Source organism: Saccopteryx bilineata, chromosome 5 (assembly GCF_036850765.1).
Source record: "Saccopteryx bilineata isolate mSacBil1 chromosome 5, mSacBil1_pri_phased_curated, whole genome shotgun sequence".
Taxonomy (NCBI): Eukaryota; Metazoa; Chordata; class Mammalia; order Chiroptera; family Emballonuridae; genus Saccopteryx; species Saccopteryx bilineata.
This window is the reverse complement of record NC_089494.1, coordinates 39,264,992-39,285,645: the sequence shown is the minus strand read 5'-3', so window position 1 is coordinate 39,285,645 and position 20,654 is coordinate 39,264,992. Positions and strand designations below refer to the sequence as shown.

At 45.2% G+C, this 20,654-nt stretch overlaps 1 protein-coding gene across 1 annotated transcript in view; it reads left to right on the top strand.

Moving 5' to 3' along the window:
• The first annotated feature begins 17,558 nt into the window (after positions 1 to 17,558).
• LOC136306377 (titin-like) overlaps positions 17,559 to 20,654 on the top strand; it is a 39,708-nt gene continuing 36,612 nt past the window's right edge. Inside the window, exon 1 of the mRNA XM_066232941.1 lies at positions 17,559 to 17,656. Within this exon, the coding sequence (XP_066089038.1) occupies positions 17,642 to 17,656 (15 nt within the window). The 5' untranslated portion in view covers positions 17,559 to 17,641. The remainder of the gene's footprint in view (positions 17,657 to 20,654) is intronic.

The window sequence follows — 20,654 nt, the reverse complement described above, 5'->3', positions numbered from 1 at the left end:
CTCAAGCTGTTGAGCCTGCGCTCAAGCTGATGACCTCGGGGTTTTGAACCTGGGTCCTCTGCGTCCCAGTTCGATGTCTATTCACTGTGCCACCGCCTGGTCAGGCACAAGTTATTTTTTAAGTTAAATTTAATGGGGTGACACTGGTCCTTAGGAACACAGGTCTCAGGTGCACATCTCCACAGCATGTGAACTATACACGGAATGGTGCGCCCATCACCCAAAGTCAAACCACTTTCTGTCACCACATATTTGGCCCCTTCACTTCACTTTTGTCTATGTCTTTGAGTGTCAGTTTTATATCCCACATAGGAATGAAATCTTATAGTTCTTAGCTTTTTCTGATTTAGTTATTTTGCTTAGCATAATATTCTCAAGGTCGATCCATGTTGTTGCAAATGGAAATATTTCATTATTTCTTATGTCTGAGTAGTATTCCATTGTATATACGTACCACTTCTTCCTTATCTAATCCTTTATTGAGGGTCAATACAGCTCTGACTACATGCTGTACTCCAGGCAACCTGTGGGCAGAGTCACATTCTGGACATATGACCAGCACTTCACAAATACTTAAGAGCACATAATCTGTGAACATATGATTTACAGGGTGATTTTGAAAAGCATTTCACATTGAAGGAAAGAGGAAAGCCCAGTGAGCTTGGAATGCCTGCTTTTTACTAGGAGCTAAGCTAGATGATATCATACATTATCTGACCCAGCCCCCAAAGCAATTTTAAAAGTTTGTGATTCTAACTCAGAGAAAAGAAAATGGTAGTTCCGAGATGCAAAGTAGCTTGCTTACCTTCACCAACCAGTAGAGTCAAAGTCAGGATTTAAAAAATATAATGGACATATAACATATTCATTTTACTTGTAAAACAATGATTTGCCATATGAATATATTGTGAAATGGTTATCACAGTAAGTTTAGTTAACATCCATCTAAAGTCAGGATGCATACCAGCTCTAATTCCAGAAAATAGTCAATTTTCTTATACTATACTCTTCCCTAGAGACAGAAAACACATTTTCCCTTCTTTAATTACCAGAAGCATTTCAGTATTGAAGTCACAGAAAAGAGGGCTTATTAAATTAGTTACAAGGTCAAATAAAGTATTTGGTAGGCTAAGAATTGCTGGATAAGGTTCACATTCAACCTTTGATCAGGAAAAAAGGACCGCCTTATAGTATGTTCTTTGGAAAGATTACCAAAGTAAATAAAAAGAAAGTTTCCTAGCTGCTCCAAGCAATCATAAAAACACTACATATCTGTGTGATTACATAGCAAAGTCGAAGAGCATTTTGTTGGGCAAATAAAAAGTCCAGAATGAAGTCAGTGCCAATGACCTTTAAGCCACCTGAAAAACACTGAATGTGATGAAGTGCAGCACATTCCCAAAGTCCTTACACATAAGGTCGAGAGTCAAAGCTTTTGACACTTTGGCTTACAATAAGCATATTACCAGAATTCCTTGGCTCATTTAGATATTTCTTCAAATAAAAATTAACTGGTTTTTATATTTTTGCATCCCATTGCACCAGAGAAAAATGACTAAGGTATCATGTGCAAATATGGCTTATCATAAGTTACAAAATAACCCTTTAGTAAAACCTGGTTTAACAAAGAAATTGGGTTACTTTCCAAGCATGTGTGATTTATTTAAATTTTAATACACGAATCACTTCTTGATTATTGCAAAAACATTAAAATTTAAGATACTCTATGGTTCTATGGTAAAACAACAGTTCTATAGGGAAAAACAATTAAGATTTTCTCTCTCTCTGATTTGCAGGTGAATATATCTCCCTCTAGTGTTCAAAGAAACCAAATGCAATCATTTGTATTTTTCCAGATCTGGTTGTGATTAGTCGAAGGTCAATGTGTGGTAATAAAGAAGCACTGTTATTTGTTTTTATGGGAATAAGTCCGTATATAGCTCAGTATTTTCACAAACAAATACCACATGCGTGAACTGTCAACCACATTTAGTAAGGTTCTTTTGTATCTAAGATATCTGCTGTAACTCTAACTTGTACTTGCACAAGTCTTTGTTAAAGGGTTGACAAAATACGTTATTTTTAACTTTAAGTTTCCAGGAAAAGAAAGTGAGATCCTTGACTACCTTTCTTTTTGTTTTTATTTAATTTCTCTCACTTGATTTCATCTAATATCATGGCTTCAATTCATCTATCTATGGATGAATATGTAAATCTATACCTTTACCAGAGCTGTCCTCGAATTGTATAGCTTCCTATTTCCCTAACATCTTACTTGGATGTCTAATAGGCATCTTAAATTAGGCATCCGAAAACCAATATTTAAAATAAATTTTCTTGCACCTTTCATCATGAGTCTTCCCACCCTTCTCTGCTTTTCCCATCTTAAAAATTCTAGTATCTACCAGGTAGCTCAGACAAAAATGAACCTTAACAATCATTTTACCTTATTCTCATCCCTCACATCTAGCCCATCAAGTCCTATCAAGTTTTCCTCCAAAATATAACCCTGATTTGTCTGTCCCCTTCTCTCCATCGCCATTACTTCCTCCAAGTTCAAGTTCATGGCTCTGCTGTTACTTTTCTGACTTACCCCAGTAAGCTCTTAATTGACATTCCTGCCTCCTCTGTTACCCATTTTCTTTTTTTTTTTTTATAATTTTATTTTTTTAATGGGGTGACATCAATAAATCAGGATACATATATTCAAAGATAACAAGTCCAGGTTATCTTGTCGTTCAATTATGTTGCATACCCACCACCCAAAGTCAGATTGTCCTCTGTCACCTTCTATCTTGTTTTCTTTGTGCCCCTCCCCACCCCCTATCCCTCTCCCATTCCCCCCTCCCCCCCTGTTACCCATTTTCAATTCATAGTTTCTCCACCTTATTAAAATAAGGTCCTCACTATGTTCCTGCCTCAGTCAGGCCCTTGCAGGTATCATGCTCATGCCCACTCCCTGGGAGACCCACTCCTGACATCTTGGAAGGCTGGATCCTCTTTTGTCATGGAAGTCTCAGCTCAAATGCCTCCTCCTCAAAGAGACTTTCCCTTGACTGCAATGTCTCCCATTACCCCATGTTAATTTCTTCGTACACCTTTCACCATCTGAAATAAATAATGTATTAATGTGCTTACTGTTTTCTCACTCATTTTGTTTCTCTCTGCTAGAGTCGAAGCTGGGATCTGGCTGCCCCTCTGCCTCCCATGCTGAGAACAACACCTGGCCCACAGCAGCACTCAAGAAATATTTGTCAGTTGAGCAAAATGAAGAAGAAGAGGACAAGTGTTTTTCTCATCTCTGGCATATATTTCCAAAAGAGGGGAAGGCATAGGCATTAGTTCCAGGTTCTGGACTCTGCTTTAGCGTGTACGCTTGGAGCTCTCGGAGTCCTAACCTGCTGCACAATAATAGAAAGCTGCCGCACGGCCTCAGAAGGAGCCCTTTTAACTCACACCAGCACTCCTTCCTGCCACACATGCTAGTTCCAAAAGCAGGAGGTAAAAATTAAGTGTTAACAAATAACAACATAGGTCAGAGCTCAGCAGCTGCTTAAGCTCACAGGTTAAAGGAAAAGAAAATATCCTCTCATAAGAGATTCCCTAGGAATCAGCACAAATTTGGGCATAAAATCTTTAAGCAAACGTTTGGTTCATGTCCAATAAAACCATTTTAGCATAAAAACACCCAAACCACGAGAGAAAACACGAGATCATAAATACAACTGAACTTGACACCCAGACAACCAAAATATCAGCAGGTCAATTTCTGTTCTCCATTTGTCTTTCATAGTTGGTTAACTGAGGTAACCAGTTTCTGTTCCCAGGTACCTTCTCTTAAAGTGGACTTCCTTATTTGTAGATTAGCAAGTCAAAAAGCATAGAGATAGCTCTACCCAAATAAACACTACGAGCATAAGAGACTCTTTCAAGGAGACAAGTAACAGGAGTGAAAAAGTGCCTTTTTAAAATTTGAGGGATCCAGTGATCTAAAACATGTGACCTCAAATTCATTTCTAACATTGAAAAAACAAACATATCGATACTTATCAGTGTTTTGAGTTGACCTTACACTGAATGGCAAGAACAGGAATTCCATCTCAGCCTCACTCTGGTTGGTGACATTATTGATTGCTATGAGAATTACTATGGGAATTCAGTCCCAGGAGTCACATTCCTCTTGCTGATAGGGATCACAATAACTGACAGATACAACAGAATTGTCTTTGCCAATTTTTATAAAACTGTTTTACATCCAAAATCCTGGCAAGGTGCCCTCCAGCAGATTTAGAAACAAGATTCTGCGAATGAGAACTTGGTCCCCAGAGGAGTTTAAAAGGGAGGTTTTGCAGACTACGTAGAAAGTCAGAACACCCTGATCTTGGTTGATTTCAGTTAGTGAGTCAGGAAGGACTGCAGAGGGACGGGTGGGGGAGGGTGGGCGGGGCATGGCCGACTTTCTCAGGCTCATCTCTGTCTGGCCTGTTGCTGTGCACCCCTCTATCCCTCAGTGTCCTGCTCATGTGGACTAATTCCCTCTGGGAAGTAATTCAGTTGGTGTTGGATTTTGGCCAAGAACCCCAAATCTCTTCTAAACACCTGGGAACTGCTGGGACTAGTTCTTTGGCAACACACTGACAGCCACTTAACCAATCACACCTTCAAGTCTCTTGGTTAGTGCACACGGGGTAAACCCTTGGGGTTATTTTTCTGCTTTTTAGACTTTCTAAGTGCTTTTTTGCTGCTGCTTGGCTGATTCAACCTCCTAGCACTCTACTGGCTTTCAGATCTTCTCAGTATGCCCTGGGCATACTGAACACACTACCTCTTCAACCCATGCTCTGAGTGTGTCTCTCCCTGACAGTTGTTCCTCATTCCAACTACAGGAGATGGCGTCTGCAATGTTTACCCTCTGTTTTCCAGTAAAATCTTCCTAATTTTAAGCCTGTGGTATCTTCTCTCCTTGTCTCCTGTTTGACTTAAAGTTTTCTTCTCCACTGTCCTACTTCAGCTTCCATGGGAGCAACCATAAGCTTAGTCATTAGTTTCTGGAGCTTCCAGGGCCAGTTTTTCACTTGAGTCGTCCACTTCCATGGCCATACTGGGGAGACCTTGTCAAAGGCTGAACTGCTCCACTTCTGAAATCACAGAGTCAAATCTCACTCCTTTCTGCTTTGACAGTGTCTCCCATATGTCACTCTTACGGAGATCCCTGGCCACTCCATTTAACAGATCTTTCCTTCTCTATTGATTTTAGATTCTCAGATTCTTTAACTTCACTCTCGTAAAATTCTCCATTCTCTTGCTTTGTTGTTGTTGGAGAAGGTCAACTGCCAGTTGATCTGTAAGCTGGACCTGGGCAACTGGCAGCTCCTCGCCCCCAACCCTCTCCTTGGAATGTTCATTCTCTCACTGTTCCCACCGTGGGAGCCACTTTCAAGGATGCAACACAGAGAGAGCAGTGTGTTTTTGAGACCATCTGGATGGAATATATGGCTGACCCTCATTAAAGCTTCTGTATAAAGTTGAAGGTTCTGATGGGCAGGTGCGTAAATCTACTCCTCTTTTAGCCACCTGAGGCAAGCCTCATATGTAAGTTCCCGTGTTTATTAAAACTGCCCCTCCCCCAGTCTGGAGCGATTTGCCTCTTTCTCCTGTCCCCCCCGTCTTCTGTTTACAGGGGCCAGTTTGCGAGCCAACAGTTGGCCAGCCAGTCAGAAAACCAAAGAAATAGGTCTTAGAGAAGAGGCATCCACAGAGATAATTATAAATTGTCCATCGATCTTTATGTGGGGGTGGTGGCCCATATGTTAGATGTTTGTGGACTGCCACATGATTGCTGCGACTCCTTTAATGCCCTGGCTGGTTTGATGAGCTTGTCTGAGGAACTATGCGGAGCAGCCTGAGACAAAGAACCCACAATCCATGGCATAGACTGTGGGCAATTCAGTAGTTGGCCACTGGTGCCCAACTAGAGGTTGAGTCTCAAGTTAGAAAGTTGAAAAAGGAGCTGAGGTTAGAGAAGAATGTGTGGTTGTCTACTACTCTGCTAGCTTTGGGGCTGGAAGACAAGGTGAGAGAGCAGGGTGATAAACTGAAGACTTTAGTGTGCATCTTGCAAAGCTAGAAAAGGAAAATTCATTCAGAACAAAACCAACCCAATTATACTAAAAATACGGGTTGATATTACTGGAACTGTAGAGTCATTCTGTCACATCAGAAAATAGTAGCTAGCATTATGCTAAGTGAAATAAGCCAGTCAGAGAAAAACAAGTACCACATGATTCCACTCATATGTGGAATCTAATGGAAAAATGAACTAACAAGAAAAATAGAGACAGGCTGACAGCTGTTGTCAGGGGCTGGCTGGGTTAGAGGTGGAGGGATTGAGCAAAACAGAACAAGAAAAGAGAAAACACTCATGGACACTGCTGGGAAAACAGCTGTGTTAGGCTTCCTCACTGGTTTACCGGCTGCAAGCACTTTGCTAATTAGTGCATGAGCACGTGGCAGCACCACGTGTGTATAATCTCTGTAAGGCTATGGGTGTCTGCCCTCAGTGTGGATTGAGGATTGTGGATTGCACATTGCCTGCCTGCCACTGTGAGAGGCCATTCTGCTGTTCGTTTGCCTGAAAAAGTGGTTTTCTCCTGCCTGTTTGTTCATCTGCCCTTGCGAGACTCTGTTAAACAGTAATGGGCCAGCAATTTCTGGTTTGGTAGTTTCTCTACCATCTTCCCGAATCCAGTGAGGACCTGCCTGGCCTTGGCCATGGCATTACAGACACCAACAAGAATAGAGGTAAAGGAGGGTATGGGGGGATAAATGCTGACGGATGGAGACTTGACTTGGCTGGGAGTGGACATACAATACAGTGGACAGAGATGTGTTGTAGAATTGGGCACCTGAATCCTGTATAATAGTGCTAACTAAGTCATTCCAATAAATTCAATTTTAAAAAAGAAAAAAAACTGCAACTGGTTTGGCACTGACTGGTTTCACTGCCCAGGTATTGATTGGGTAACCCCGATTGGGTTGTGTGGTACAAATATTGGCCATAATTTCCACCTAGGTAATTGGGCTGCTGTACCTTGTCTTTTCTCTGGACACAGGGGAGTATCTGCCCCATGGTAACAAAAATTACCCACCTCCCCATCCTCAAGGCCAGGTGGGCATGTTCTGTTTTCCACTGGTACAATCATTTGGCCATCCCTTTTTGTCCCTTTCATTGGCCTGGAGGCCATTAAAGCATACATAGAAGCCCTTACTCCATTCACCCAACAAGCCTTAAGTGAGAGCCAGCCAAGCCTATCTCTTCTGGACACTAAATTATCTCTAATGACAAAAGCTGTCCTCCAAAATGAGATGGCCTTGGACATTTTTGCCAACTCACAAGGGGGCACCTGTACCATTATCCAGACAGAATGTTATATGTTCCTACCCAATAAGTCTTTTAATGTATCATCTTTATGAAATCACATGAGGACACAAATGAATGCCTTGAACAATCGGACCACCAGCCTAGGGGACTTAATAGATCAGTGTTTTGGATCATGGGGTTCTTAATGAAAAAATGCTTATTTTGGGAAGCGTTATCTTAATCTGTGCTTTGTTTTACATGTGCTTAGGGTGTTGCTGTGGTATCTGCCTCCCATGCAGCCAGATAGCCACCAAATGGCCACTTCTCTACTAATGAAAATTCTTTGCTGATGGGATCCCTGTGCTAATGAGTACATTTCAAAAAGCTGGGGGTGGGGAGTGCATATAAGATTGTAAGAGTCAGTTAGGAGAAATGGAATGTTGGAATAAGTCATTGAGAGGATATGACTGACCTTTGACCTGGGAACTGGACCTGGCCAGTCGGGAGGTCCTTACCACCTTCCCTCTTCTTGGAAAGTGCATTCTGCCCACTATTCCCATACCTGGAGCCATTCTCAAAGACAGGCTTGAGAGAGCGATGTGTTGAGACCATCTGGACAGTGTACACGACTGAACCCTGTTACGGCCTATATATAAACTTTGAAGATTCTGGCTGGTGAGTGCAGAGATCTACTCATCTTTCAGTCAGCTAAGACAAGCAGCACATGTAAATTCCCTTGCTTATTAAACTTCCCACCTACCAATCTGGAACCATCTGCCTTTCTTATGTCTCTCCCTGCTTTTGGTGTAACGGGGCCACTTTGGGAGCTAACAGTTACCCTCCCATCATAAAAGCCTGCTCTTCTCAGCACTTGACCTAGTCTGTTGAACATCTTTGGAGTACAGATTTCTGTCACTACTAACCAGGGGCTGCAGCTTCAGCTGGGCCTTGCCTGTATTTCCTCCACCACTTCTCCTCTTTCTCCTTTTCTGCCATGTAGTTATTTCAAAACTACCTCATTCTACTCAAATTTTTGACTAACCCCTGACTCCTACCTTCGCTCTAGGTCTTAGCAGATGATTTTGCTTCCTACATCACAGGGAAAATGAAACGCACTTTTGGGGAATTCCCCCAAATGACACACCAGCCAAGTTTTCATCCCCTACATCTCCATTCATCCTTTCCTCCTGCCTCCTTGTATAAGGTGGTCTTATAAGGTGGCTTTTCATCTGGAAGTAACTCTCATTTTCACTTTTTCCTTCATTTTATCCTTTCCCTTCCATTTGCATTTAAACACAAACAAGATTTTCTTGTTTGAAAAAATAAGATCCTTGTCTTCATGATTCCCCTCAGGCCTTACCCTATCTCTTTTGTTTATAACCCAAGTTTTTTGAAGATTTGTCTACACAGACAGACTCCTTCCCTTTCATCCTCCAACCTCTGGTATCTGGGTCCACATCCTCCTACCGCATTTTTCTGAAATTCTTTTGCCACATTGTGGGTCAAATAAGTTTGTAAATATGATATATATATATATATATATATTTGCTTGCTTATAGTTTGCATTGGGTGTGGGAAACAGGCTGTATAAGCAGGCATAGTCATTATAGCCTAAGGCTTAGTTTTAAGACTAAGCCTTTCCCACCCTTTTAATATTAAGATCCTTTCAAAGCTAAGCTTTTCCCCATACCCTTGACTGTTTTGTTTTTGTTTTTGTTTTTTTACAGAGAGAGAGAGAGAGTCAGAGAGAGGGATAGATAGGGACAGACAGACAGGAATGGAGAGAGATGAGAAGCATCAATCATCAGTTTTTCATTGCAACACCTTAGTTGTTCATTGATTCCTTCCTCATATGTGCCTTGACCGTGGGGCTACAGCAGACTGAGTGTTAAGCCAGTAGCCAGGGCCACTATCACAGCTGCTCAGCCCATACAGGTTCGCACTGGATTCAGACAGACGGTAATAAAACAATGGAGCCATGAACTGGTGGGTCATTAGCTTTAATCCTAGCTTGCACCCAGTGGGCAAGTAAAAACATACACTGGGCTCCAAAACCCACTCATTCAGCGCTCTCAAAACTACTGACTTATCTGAGTTTCCTAGAATCAAAGGTTTCTAGCTCACCAGACTTATTCACCTCTGTTTTCCATCTCCTTCCTTCTCCCTGCACAAGCTCTGCACAAGCTCTGCACAAACTGGCTTTTCCTTCAGCACTCTGCCATTTGGCTGCTTCTCCTGGCCTCTTCCACGTGGCCTTTCTCTGCTCTCTCCTCTAATACTAATCTCAGGAACCAAGAGCAAGCTCCCGGTCTGCCCCACTTTATAGTTCAGAAATTAAAACCTTTAATCCAATATACAAAATAGGGAAATCTCTGATACAAAGTCCACCCCACATCAAAAAGGGTGGAAAAGGCTTAGTCCTAAAACCAGGCCCCAGGCTACAAGGATCCTGCCTACCCATAGGCCAACCCCAACACACATTAATATCACCTGGGCAATGGGTTTCCATGTGGGCAGCGCTATCTTTAACAAAGTGAGCATAATATATTTTATCTGCCCAACAGTTCCCCATCTCCTTCTGTAAGGCCAGGAGCCACCATTGTGGCCATTCACATGCAAGTTCCCATTGGATTTGGGCAGATGGTAAAGAAATGGCAGAGTCAAAGGATGGTGGGCCATTCTGTTTATTGGTGTCTTACCAAGACAGGCAAACTACAAGAGAAGACAAGGGAAAAGCAGAAAACCAGCTTTTCCCATGAAGGGCAAGGGATCAGTGTAGAGCCAGTAGCTACAGCCACTATCACAGCCGCCTGGCCCATGCAGGTTCGCATTGGATTCGGACAGTAGGCAAAGAAACAACAGAGCCAAAAGCTGATGGGCCATCATCTTTAATTCTAGCTTGAACCCGGCGGGCAAGTAAAAACACACACTGGGCTCCAAAACCCACTCACATTCAGTGCTCACAAAGCTACTGACTTAACCGAGTTTCCTAGAATCAAAGGTTTCTAGCTCACCAGACTTATTCACCTCTGTTCCCCATCTCCTTCCTTCTCCCTGCACAAACTCTGCACAAACTGGCCTCTCACTCAACACTCTGCCATCTTGGCTGCTTCTCCTGGCCTCCTCCACATGGCCTCTTTCAGCTCTCCTTTCTGCTCTCTCCTCTAATATTAATCTCAGGAACCAAGAGAGCAAGCTCCCATTCTGCCCCTATTTTGTAGTGTAGAAATCAAAACCTTTAATCTAATCTACAAAATAGGGAAGTCTCTAATACAAAGTCACTTATCTGGAGCATGATGGGATTGCACCACCCCACATCAAAAAGGGTGGGAAAGGCTTAGTCCTAAAACCAAGGCCCAGGCTACAAGGATCCTGCCTGCCCACAGCCCACCCCCAACACACATTAATATCACCTGGGCGACGGGCTTCCATGTGGGCAGCGCCATCTTTAACAAAGTGAGCATAATATATTTTATCTGCCCAACAATCAGGGAGGCCCTTGCAATGGTGATAGCAGGAACAAAGAGAGCAAGCTCCTGGTCTGCCTCACTTTATAGTGTAGAAACCAAAAACCTTTAATCCAATATACAAACAAGGAAGTCTCTGATACAAAGTCACTTATCTGAGGCATAATTGTATTCCTCATGAGAGTGCACCACCCACATCATGTAATCAGTCAAGGGTGTGGGGAAAAGCTTAGTCTTAAAACTAAGCCTTAGGCTATAATGACTTGGCCTGTTTACAGCCTGTCCCCCATACCCAATACAAACTATAAGCGAGCAAACATATAGATCATATTTACAAACTTATTTGACCAACATTCCACTTCTTTAGCTCACTTCACAATCTAAACCATAGGTATCTTCCATGATGGTCATTGTGCAAGGAGTGGGATACATTGCATAAACAGAAACAGTACTGACTACAGCAATAGGATTAACAAATCAAAAGCTATGGGCGAAATGAGAGAGCTGTCAGTGGCACCAAGAGATGCAAATCTTTTCCCTCTGGCAGAATACAGGCCAGAGTTTTGTCTGGTTTGCGCACAGGCCATACTGGGGAGTTGTAAGGACTGTGTGCTGGCTGGATGATCCCCACCTTTTCTAGTTCAAGGACTGTCCCTGTGACTTCTTCATAACCACCTGGCAGGCAGTACTGCTTGGTGTTAGTCACACACCAAGGGATGGGTAATTGCAAAGGGGAATGTGATGCGTGTACCTGCAACACTGCCTTCACAACCCTGATCTGCAGCCAGAACTCCCCAGCTATAGTTTCCAACCACAGTCATTGTAAGACATCTACCCCCAAAATATGTTCAGGAATAGGAGATACATACACCTCATATGACTTAGGAGGCTGTCGGGCAGATAGAATATATATATTATGCTCACTTTGTTAAAGATGGTGCTGCCCACATGGAAGCCCATCGCCCAGGTGATATTAATGTGTCTTGGGGGCAAGCTGTGGGCAGGCCGGATCCTTGTAGCCTGGGGCATGGTTTTAGGACTAAGCCTTTCCCACCCCTTTTGATGTGGGGTGGTGTAATCCCATCATGCCTCAGATAAGTGACTTTGTATCATATCAGAGACTTCCCTATTTTGTACATTGGATTAAAGGTTTTGATTTCTACACTATAAAGTGGGGCAGCCAGGGAGTTTGCTCGCTCGGTTCCTGACATTAACATTAGAGAGGAGAGCAGAGAAAGACCACGTGGAGGAGGCCAGGAGAAGCAGCCAAGATGGTGGAGTGTTGAAGGAGAAGCCAGTTTATGCAGAGAGAAGGAGATGGGGAACAGAGGTGAATAAGGCTGGTGAGCTAGAAACCTTTGATTCTAGGAAATTCAGATAAGTCAGTAGCTTTGTGAGCATTGAATGAGTGGATTTTGGAGCCCAGTGTGTGTTTTTACTTGCCTGTCGGGTACAAGCTAGGAGTAAAGATAATGGCCCACTAGTTCTTGGCTCCATTGTTTCATTACCAACTGTCCGAATCAAATGCGAACCTGCATTGGCCAGGCGGCTGTGATGGTGGCAGTGGATACTAGCCATACAGAGGCAGTCTTCCTATCTGCAATGGAATATTTATTGGCTTCACCTGAACAGTTTGGCCCTCATAACTGTCAATGGCCACTGTGGTCCCAGCAAACCACTCTAGGTTCCCATAGAGGAGGGAACATTCTGCACCTGGATCCACCAAGGCCAACACCCATTGTACATTGGAAAGGGACCAGTGGATAGCCAGTTCCACGTGTGGCCTCCAGTCCCCACCCATCCCTGTTAGACGGGTCCCTCGGCCCTTTTCCTATTCAAACTGGTACAATGGGTCTTGGGAGTTCTCCTCTCCCTTGGCCGTCTGTATCATATAATCTTGTAACTGAGCTGTGCCCGCACCAAATGTTTTATTGGGAGCTGCTGGGGCCTTTAGTCTCAGTGGCTGGAACTTCTGTTCTGGTTTAAGCTGCCGCCAAAGCTCCAAAAGAATTTTATTAGACTGGCCATCCAATTTCCCCTTATCTGCTCCAGCCACAATCAAATCTTCCCACATCTGTGTTCGGGTAACCTTTATAGGCCCGTTTCCCTTGTTAGTTGGGGGCAACATAGGCAGCAGCCCTCACTGCTTTATGATCCTGAGAGGCCTCCAGCTCTCCCAAATCTGCTACCATCTGTGTAACTGCATTGATGCACTGCCCTACATAGGGGCCCAAGATAGCCACAAGTGACCCAAAAAGGGCTGACGGGGTGCTAGCAAGGACAAATTCCCTCATTTTTGCCATAAACACTTCCTCATCTGGCCCATGGGACCCAGGGTAGAAAACAGCATTCTTCATACCTACTTACAAAAGGACCTTTACTAACTCACTGTAGCACTGCCACCATTCTGCCAGACCATACGAATGGCAGCCATCACCCATTCTAATAGGGTATGGTCTCCTGGTTGCCATGGCAGTTCTGAAGATGCTGCCTCAAGGAAGAGTGTGTGGTAATGGCGGCCAATTTCTCCATCTCTGTTCTGGAGAGCATGATGCCATCCTCCCCTATGTCCCATAATCGTAGTAACCAGGCTACCAGGGATTCAGTAGGTTTCTGCCTAAATTGTGCCCCAACTCCATCAGCTCTGCCTGGGTATAGGGCCAGACCACAGAGTGTTCCATTACCTGGGCAGGAGGCTGTGGCTGCCCCTGAGGGACTCTTTGTTGCTGGGTTTTTACCTTCTTGGCGACAACTGGTTGGGCTCTCAGTGTGCGTATGGCAGCTTCAGCCTGAGCCTTCTCATCCTCAGAAGAGGAGTTGCAAGCTCCTGCTCCCGCTGACTCAAAGCCAATCCACCAGTATGGATGCTGATGCTCCTTTGGCGACCATTTAGGCTCCTGTGGCTGCTGGCTTTTGGCCAGAAACTGAGACTTGAGCTCTTGAATCTGCTGGTGCAAAAGTTCAGCTTCCAGGGCAAACTGCAACTCACAAACCCATAATTCCTTCTAAAGTGCTCGCTCCAATTCCAGCCTTTTCTGCTGTTCGATTTGCAATTCATACTGAAGCTTTTGACCTCGGACAGCTTCTTGCACAGAACTCCTGGTTTCCTCTTGAGTAAAAAACATAGCCCATGGCCCCTAAAAGGACAGCCATGGAGAGCCATAGCAGCAACCAGTACTCTACCCCACCCCTCAAGGGTGGCGACCCCATACCGATATCCGAATCCTGCTGACTACGCCAGTTGTAAGGCCAGGAGCCACCATTGTGGCCATTCACATGCAGGTTCCCATTGGATTCGGGCAGACAGTAAAGAAATGGTGGAGTTGGAGGATGGTGGGCCATTCTGTTTATTGGTGTCTCACCAAGACAGGCAAACCACAAAAGAAGACAAGGGAAAAGCAGAAAACCAGATTTTCCTATGAAGGGCAAAGGATCAGGGAGTCCCCTGCAATGGTGATAGCAGGAACCAAGAAAGCAAGCTCCCGGTCTGCCCCACTTTTTAGTGTAGAAACCAAAAACCTTTAATCCAATATACAAACAAGGAAGTCTCTGATACAAAGTCACTTATCTGAGGCATAACTGTATTCCTCATGAGAGTGCACCACCCACATCATGCAGTCGGTCAAGGGTGTGGGGAAAAGCTTAGTCTTAAATAAGCCTTAGGCTATAATGACCTGACCTGCTTACAGCCTGTCCCCCACACCCAATACAAACTATAAGCGAGCAAACATATAGATCATATTTACAAACTTATTTGACCAACACCTTCTCTCTACACAAACTCTGCACTAACTGGTTTCTCTTTCAGCAGTCTGCTATCTTGGCTGCCTCTCCTCTCCTCCATGTGGCCTTACTCTGCTCTCCTCTTTAATGCTCATTTCAGGAACCAAGAGAGAGCAAGCTCCCGGTCTGCCCCCATTTTATAGTGTAGAAATCAAAACCTTTAATCCAATATACAAACAAGGAAGTCTCTGATACAAAGTCACTTATCTGAGGCATAATGGAATTCCTCATGAGAGTGCACCACCCCACATCAAAAAGGGTGGGAAAGGCTTAGTCCTAAAACCAAGCCCCAGGCTACAAGGATCCTGCCTACCCACAGCCCGCCCCCAACACACATTAATACAATCATCCCCTGGGGGACGGGCTTCTATGTGGGCAGCACCATCTTTAACAAAGTGAGTATAATATATTTTATCTGCCCAACACCGAGTAACCCCTTGCTCAAGCTAGCGACCTTGGGTCCAAGCTGGTGAGCTTTGCTCAAACCAGATGAGCCCACACTCAAGCTGGTGACCTCAGGATCTCAAACCTGGGTCCTCCGCATCCCAGTCCAATGCTCTATCTACTGCGCTACTGCCTGGTTAGGCCCCACACCCTTGACTTTTGCATGATGTGGTGTGTTGCACTCTTATGAAGAATCTCATTTATGCCTCAGATAAGTGACTTTGTATCAGAGACTTCCTTGTTTGTATATTGGATTAAAGGTTTTGATTTCTACATTATAAAATGGGGCAGACCTGGAGCCTGCTCTCTCTTGGTTCCTGAGATTAGCATTAGAGAGGATAGCAGAGAAAGACCACGTGGAGGAGAGGAGAAGCAGCCAAGATAGCAGAGTGCTGAAGGAGAAGCCAGTTTGTGCAGAGTTTGTTTTTTTATTTTATTTATTTATTTATTATTATTATTATTTTTTGTATTTTTCTGAAGCTGGAAACGGGGAGAGACAGTCAAACAGACTCCCGCATGCGCCCGACCGGGATCCACCCGGCATGCCCACCAGGGGGCGACGCTCTGCCCACCAGGGGGCGATGCTCTGCCTCTCCGGGGCGTCGCTCTGCCGAGACCAGAGCCACTCCAGCGCCTGGGACAGAGGCCAAGGAGCCATCCCCAGCGCCTGGGCCATCTCTGCTCCAATGGAGCCTTGGCTGCGGGAGGGGAAGAGAGAGACAGAGAGGAAGGAGGGGGTGGGGGAGGGAGAAGCAAATGGGCGCTTCTCCTATGTGCCCTGGCCGGGAATCGAACCCGGGTCCCCCGCATGCCAGGCCAACGCTCTACCACTGAGCCAACCGGCCAGGGCCAGTTTGTGCAGAGTTTGTGCAGAGAGAAGGAGATGGGGAACAGAGGTGAATAAGGCTGGTGAGATAGAAACCTTTGATTCTTGGAAACTCAGATAAGTCAATGGCTTTGGGAGCCCTGAATGGAAAGGGAAGTGTTTTCCCACTGTGTGTATTTCTTGCCCCCTGGGTGCAAGCTAAGATTAAAGATAATGACCCATCAGTTCTTGGCTCCATAGTTTCATTAGTCTGTCCAAATTAAATACAAACCTGCATGGGCCAGGTGGCTGTGATGGTGGCTGAGGTTACTGGCTTTACATATTCATCCTGTTGCTCTCCCCAGTGGATACTTTTAAATCCTTTGATTATTTACCTTCCAAAGCTTTTGACCATATTCTTCTGAAATACTGTGTTACTTGATTTCTATGAGTGTATACAGCAGGTCCTTAAATAATGCTTAGCTCAACATCATTTCCTTTTAATGCTGAGGATGAAAAAAATATCAATTCCCCGCGAGGTCCAATGCCTATGTGGAGTTTCTCCCATTTCTGCATGGGGCTTTCTCTGGGTACTCCAGTGTCCTCCCGCGTCCCAGAGATGTGCAGGTAAGGTAAATTGGTATGTGTAGATTGTCCCAGTCTGAGTGTGGGTGTGGGTGTGATTGCTCTGCAATGGAAAGGTGTCCTGTCCTTTCCCCCCTTGCACCCCTGGGTCTCTCCAGTCACCTGTGACTCTGAACTGGAGTGAGTTCATAAATTATCTTACTTGTTTTTATAAATCTTTCTTTTCTTTTCTTTTCTTTTTTTTTACAGGGACAGAGAGTCAGAGAGGGATAAGCAGGGACAGACAGACAGGAATGGAGAGATGAGAAGCATCAATCATTAGTTTTTCGTTGTGTGTTGCAACACCTTAGCTGTTCATTGATTGCTATCTCATATGTGCCTTGACCGTGGGCTTTCAGCAAACTGAGTAACCCCTTGCTTGAGCCAGTGAGCTTTTGCTCCAACCAGATGAGCCTGTGCTCAAGTTAGAGACCTCGGAGTCTGGAACCTGGGTCCTCCACATCCCAGTCCGACGCTCTATTCATTGTGCCACCGCCTAGTCAGGCTGAATCTTTCTTAAATGTATTTATAGCTCACGTTTATTTCAGTGTCTAATATTAGAAATGTTTTAAGTAATAATTTAGAAGTTTGGTGGTGTTTTTCTGACCAGAAATACCCTGTAGAAACTTCAACTAGCCTATGGCCCTGTGATAAAATTGATTTCATTATACAGTTTCCAAGAAACCTATCCACTACTTTAAGGAAGATTTACTATACTCTTAGTTCCCAATTATTTCTAGCCACTCCTTGTCAGTTATCTTTGTGGGGTCACCTTCCATCCAATTCTTAAATATTATTTTAATACTGGATTTTCTTGCTTGTTCTACATGCTCCCTGAGCCCTTTCATCTGTTCTCTTGGATTTCACTGTCATTTATATCAATATGTTAATGATCTCAAATGCGTGTTCCTTGTTCAGAATGGGCTGAGTCGTCCTGGAAAGCGCCTCAGTTTCCGGTGCTCTCCTGGGAGCCTCAGGTGACCGGAAATGGGAACGGTGCCGGCCCGTTGCTTAGCAACAACCCTGCCTGGACGCTAGACAGCCCCTGCACTAGGAGTGGAGACGACAGGCCGGCTCTCCCCTTCTCATTTGTGGTCCGAGGGGGTCGCGGAGGCCCCTGGCAACGTGACCCGGGCCGCTTGGTGCCGCCAGCGAGTCATGAGCAGCGAGCAGGTGAGAGGGAGGCTCCTCGCCAGGCTCGCCCTCCCAGAAGCTCCCTACGCATTTCAAACGTGATTGAACCGGGTCCTTGAGACTCCCCAGTTGTGACCCCTGTGATACTGTCTGCTTCTCCCCGGTCTAGGATACTGAGTGCTTTTCTGAACACTCCTGTATTTCCTTATCAACCGTTGGTCCTTGATGTTGTCATAACAACCCAAGTCTCAGTAGAGCAGCTCCAGCAGTTTAAACTACAGCCCCAGGGACCAGGGTGCTAATGAGGGTGTGTTTGGGGCGCGGGAGCTCGGTGGGGCTTTGCAGTCGGTTTGGGCCCTGGGTTGGAATCCTAGCCCCTTCCTAGTTGTGTGACTTAGGGCAAATCATTTCGTCTTTCAAAGCCTTCTGTGCAGAAGGGAAATCAGAATAACGTTTCCTCTTTTCTAAGGTTGTTGAGAAGTTCTAATAAGATACCATACCATACTATACTGAAAGTGTTTGGTTAAGTGGTAAATAGAATTTTTTTCTTAAGAAAATCTCCGGATGGCAGGCTAATAAAAGAAGAATGTTGCAATAGCTACATCTCATAACTCTTTATTAAAGAGCAACAGTAGACAAAAGAAATGCAAACAATGGTCAAACTTTTTAAAGTCAGAACAAAATGGGAAGGCATTAAACCTGGATATTATTCTGACTAGCTAGAAAACAACTTTAAATCTCTAAGATGAACATCCAAAAGACCCCTTAAGCATCCTGGTACTGAATATAAAATAGTTGCTTTGAAGTCTGCAAATTTTGCTTAGCTTTTTTGTTTTGACATGAAACTATAATTCTTTTCAATGCTTCATAATATAAATATTTTTTTGACTTAGAGATTATTATGGACATGATGTTAAAAGGTGATTTATTCCCCTATCCCTTGGGTTGTAGATTACCTAACAGAAAATATATTTATCACATAAGTAGTTAATGCCTAACTGATCAAGAAAATCTGGTTTCAGCATTTTATGGAAATGTGTAATAAATTGAGAACTAAGAAACAGATTCACTTACCATTTAATTAGTAATTAGTTAAAGAACAACTGAACAAACAACAAAAAATTATGATACAACTTACTAAAATATGGGACAATTAAATTAATAGACTGATTTTTTATATGATATAAGCAAAGTCCTTTTAGTTAAACTTTTGCATTAAAATAATTAATTTATAATTAAAGTATAAATTATAATTACATATAGCTTATATTTTCCTTTAACAGTTAATTTTGAGTATTTAAAAAAAATTTGTTGGTTTTATTGGAGTGACATTGGTTAATAAGATTATGTAGGTTTCAGGTGTACAATTCTATACATCATCTGTATATTGCATTGTGTGTTCACTACTCCAAGTCAGTCTCCTTCCACTGCGAGGCTAATTGGATTGTCCTGATGTTTTCTGAGCTGGGCTACTGGGTGTATTGGTTCTGGGACCTTTGGGGAGGGATTTTGGTGGATACTAATGTCAAAATCTGCCTGTGACTGGCTTTGGCAACTTGTTTGCAGCTACAGAGTTATCCAGAGTTTGTGGCGGCCTTTGCTGGTCCTTCGTATGCACAGGAAAGACCAAGCTGTGCACCAAGCAAGGCCAGCTTTCACCAGCCCTGAGCCTGGAGGCAGGTCAGCAGAAGTTCCACAGCACCCCTGAGCCTGGAGGCAGGTCAGCAGAAGTTGCAAGGCACCCCTGAGCCTGGAGGCAGGTCAGCAGAAGTTCCACAGCACCCCTGAACCTGGAGGCAGGTCAGCAGAAGTTCCACGGCACCCCTGAGCCTGGAGGCAGGTCAGCAGAAGTTCCACAGCACCCCTGAACCTGGAGGCAGGTCAGCAGAAGTTCCACGCCCCCTGAGCCTGGAGGCAGGTCAGCAGAAGTTCCAGGACACCCCTGAGCCTGGAGGCAGGTCAGCAGAAGTTCCAAGACACCCCTGAGCCTGGAGGCAGGTCAGCAGAAGTTCCACGCCCCCTGAGCCTGGAGGCAGGTCAGCAGAAGTTCCAGGACACCCCTGAGCCTGGAGGCAGGTCAGCAGAAGTTCCACGCCCCCTGAGCCTGGAGGCAGGTCAGCAGAAGTTCCAGGACACCCCTGAGCCTGGAGGCAGGTCAGCAGAAGTTCCAGGACACCCCTGAGCCTGGAGGCAGGTCAGCAGAAGTTCCACGGCCCCTGAACCTGGAGGCAGGTCAGCAGAAGTTGCAAGGCACCCCTGAGCCTGGAGGCAGGTCAGCAGAAGTTCCACGGCACCCCTGAGCCTGGAGGCAGGTCAGCAGAAGTTCCACGGCCCCTGAGCCTGGAGGCAGGTCAGCAGAAGTTCCACGGCCCCTGAGCCTGGAGGCAGGTCAGCAGAAGTTCCAGGACACCCCTGAGCCTGGAGGCAGGTCAGCAGAAGTTCCAGGACACCCCTGAGCCTGGAGGCAGGTCAGCAGAAGTTCCACGCCCCCTGAGCCTGGAGGCAGGTCAGCAGAAGTTCCAGGACACCCCTGAGCCTGGAGGCAGGTCAGCAGAAGTTCCACGGCCCCTGAGCCTGGAGGCAGGTCAGCAGAAGTTCCATGGCCCCTGAGCCTGGAGGCAGGTCAGCAGAAGTTCCACGGCCCCTGAGCCTGGAGGCAGGTCAGCAGAAGTTCCAGGACACCCCTGAGCCTGGATGCAGGTCAGCAGAAGTTCCAGGACACCCCTGAGCCTGGAGGCAGGTCAGCAGAAGTTCCAGGACACCCCTGAGCCTGGAGGCAGGTCAGCAGAAGTTCCAGGACACCCCTGAGCCTGGAGGCAGGTCAGCAGAAGTTCCAGGACACCCCTGAGCCTGGAGGCAGGTCAGCAGAAGTTCCACGGCCCCTGAGCCTGGAGGCAGGTCAGCAGAAGTTCCACGGCCCCTGAGCCTGGAGGCAGGTCAGCAGAAGTTCCACGGCGCCCCAGATTTGCCTTCACTTGCCTCTGCCTGTGGGCTCAGTCACTGAAGGAGCCTCTGGCAATACTTCAGTTCAGTTGCC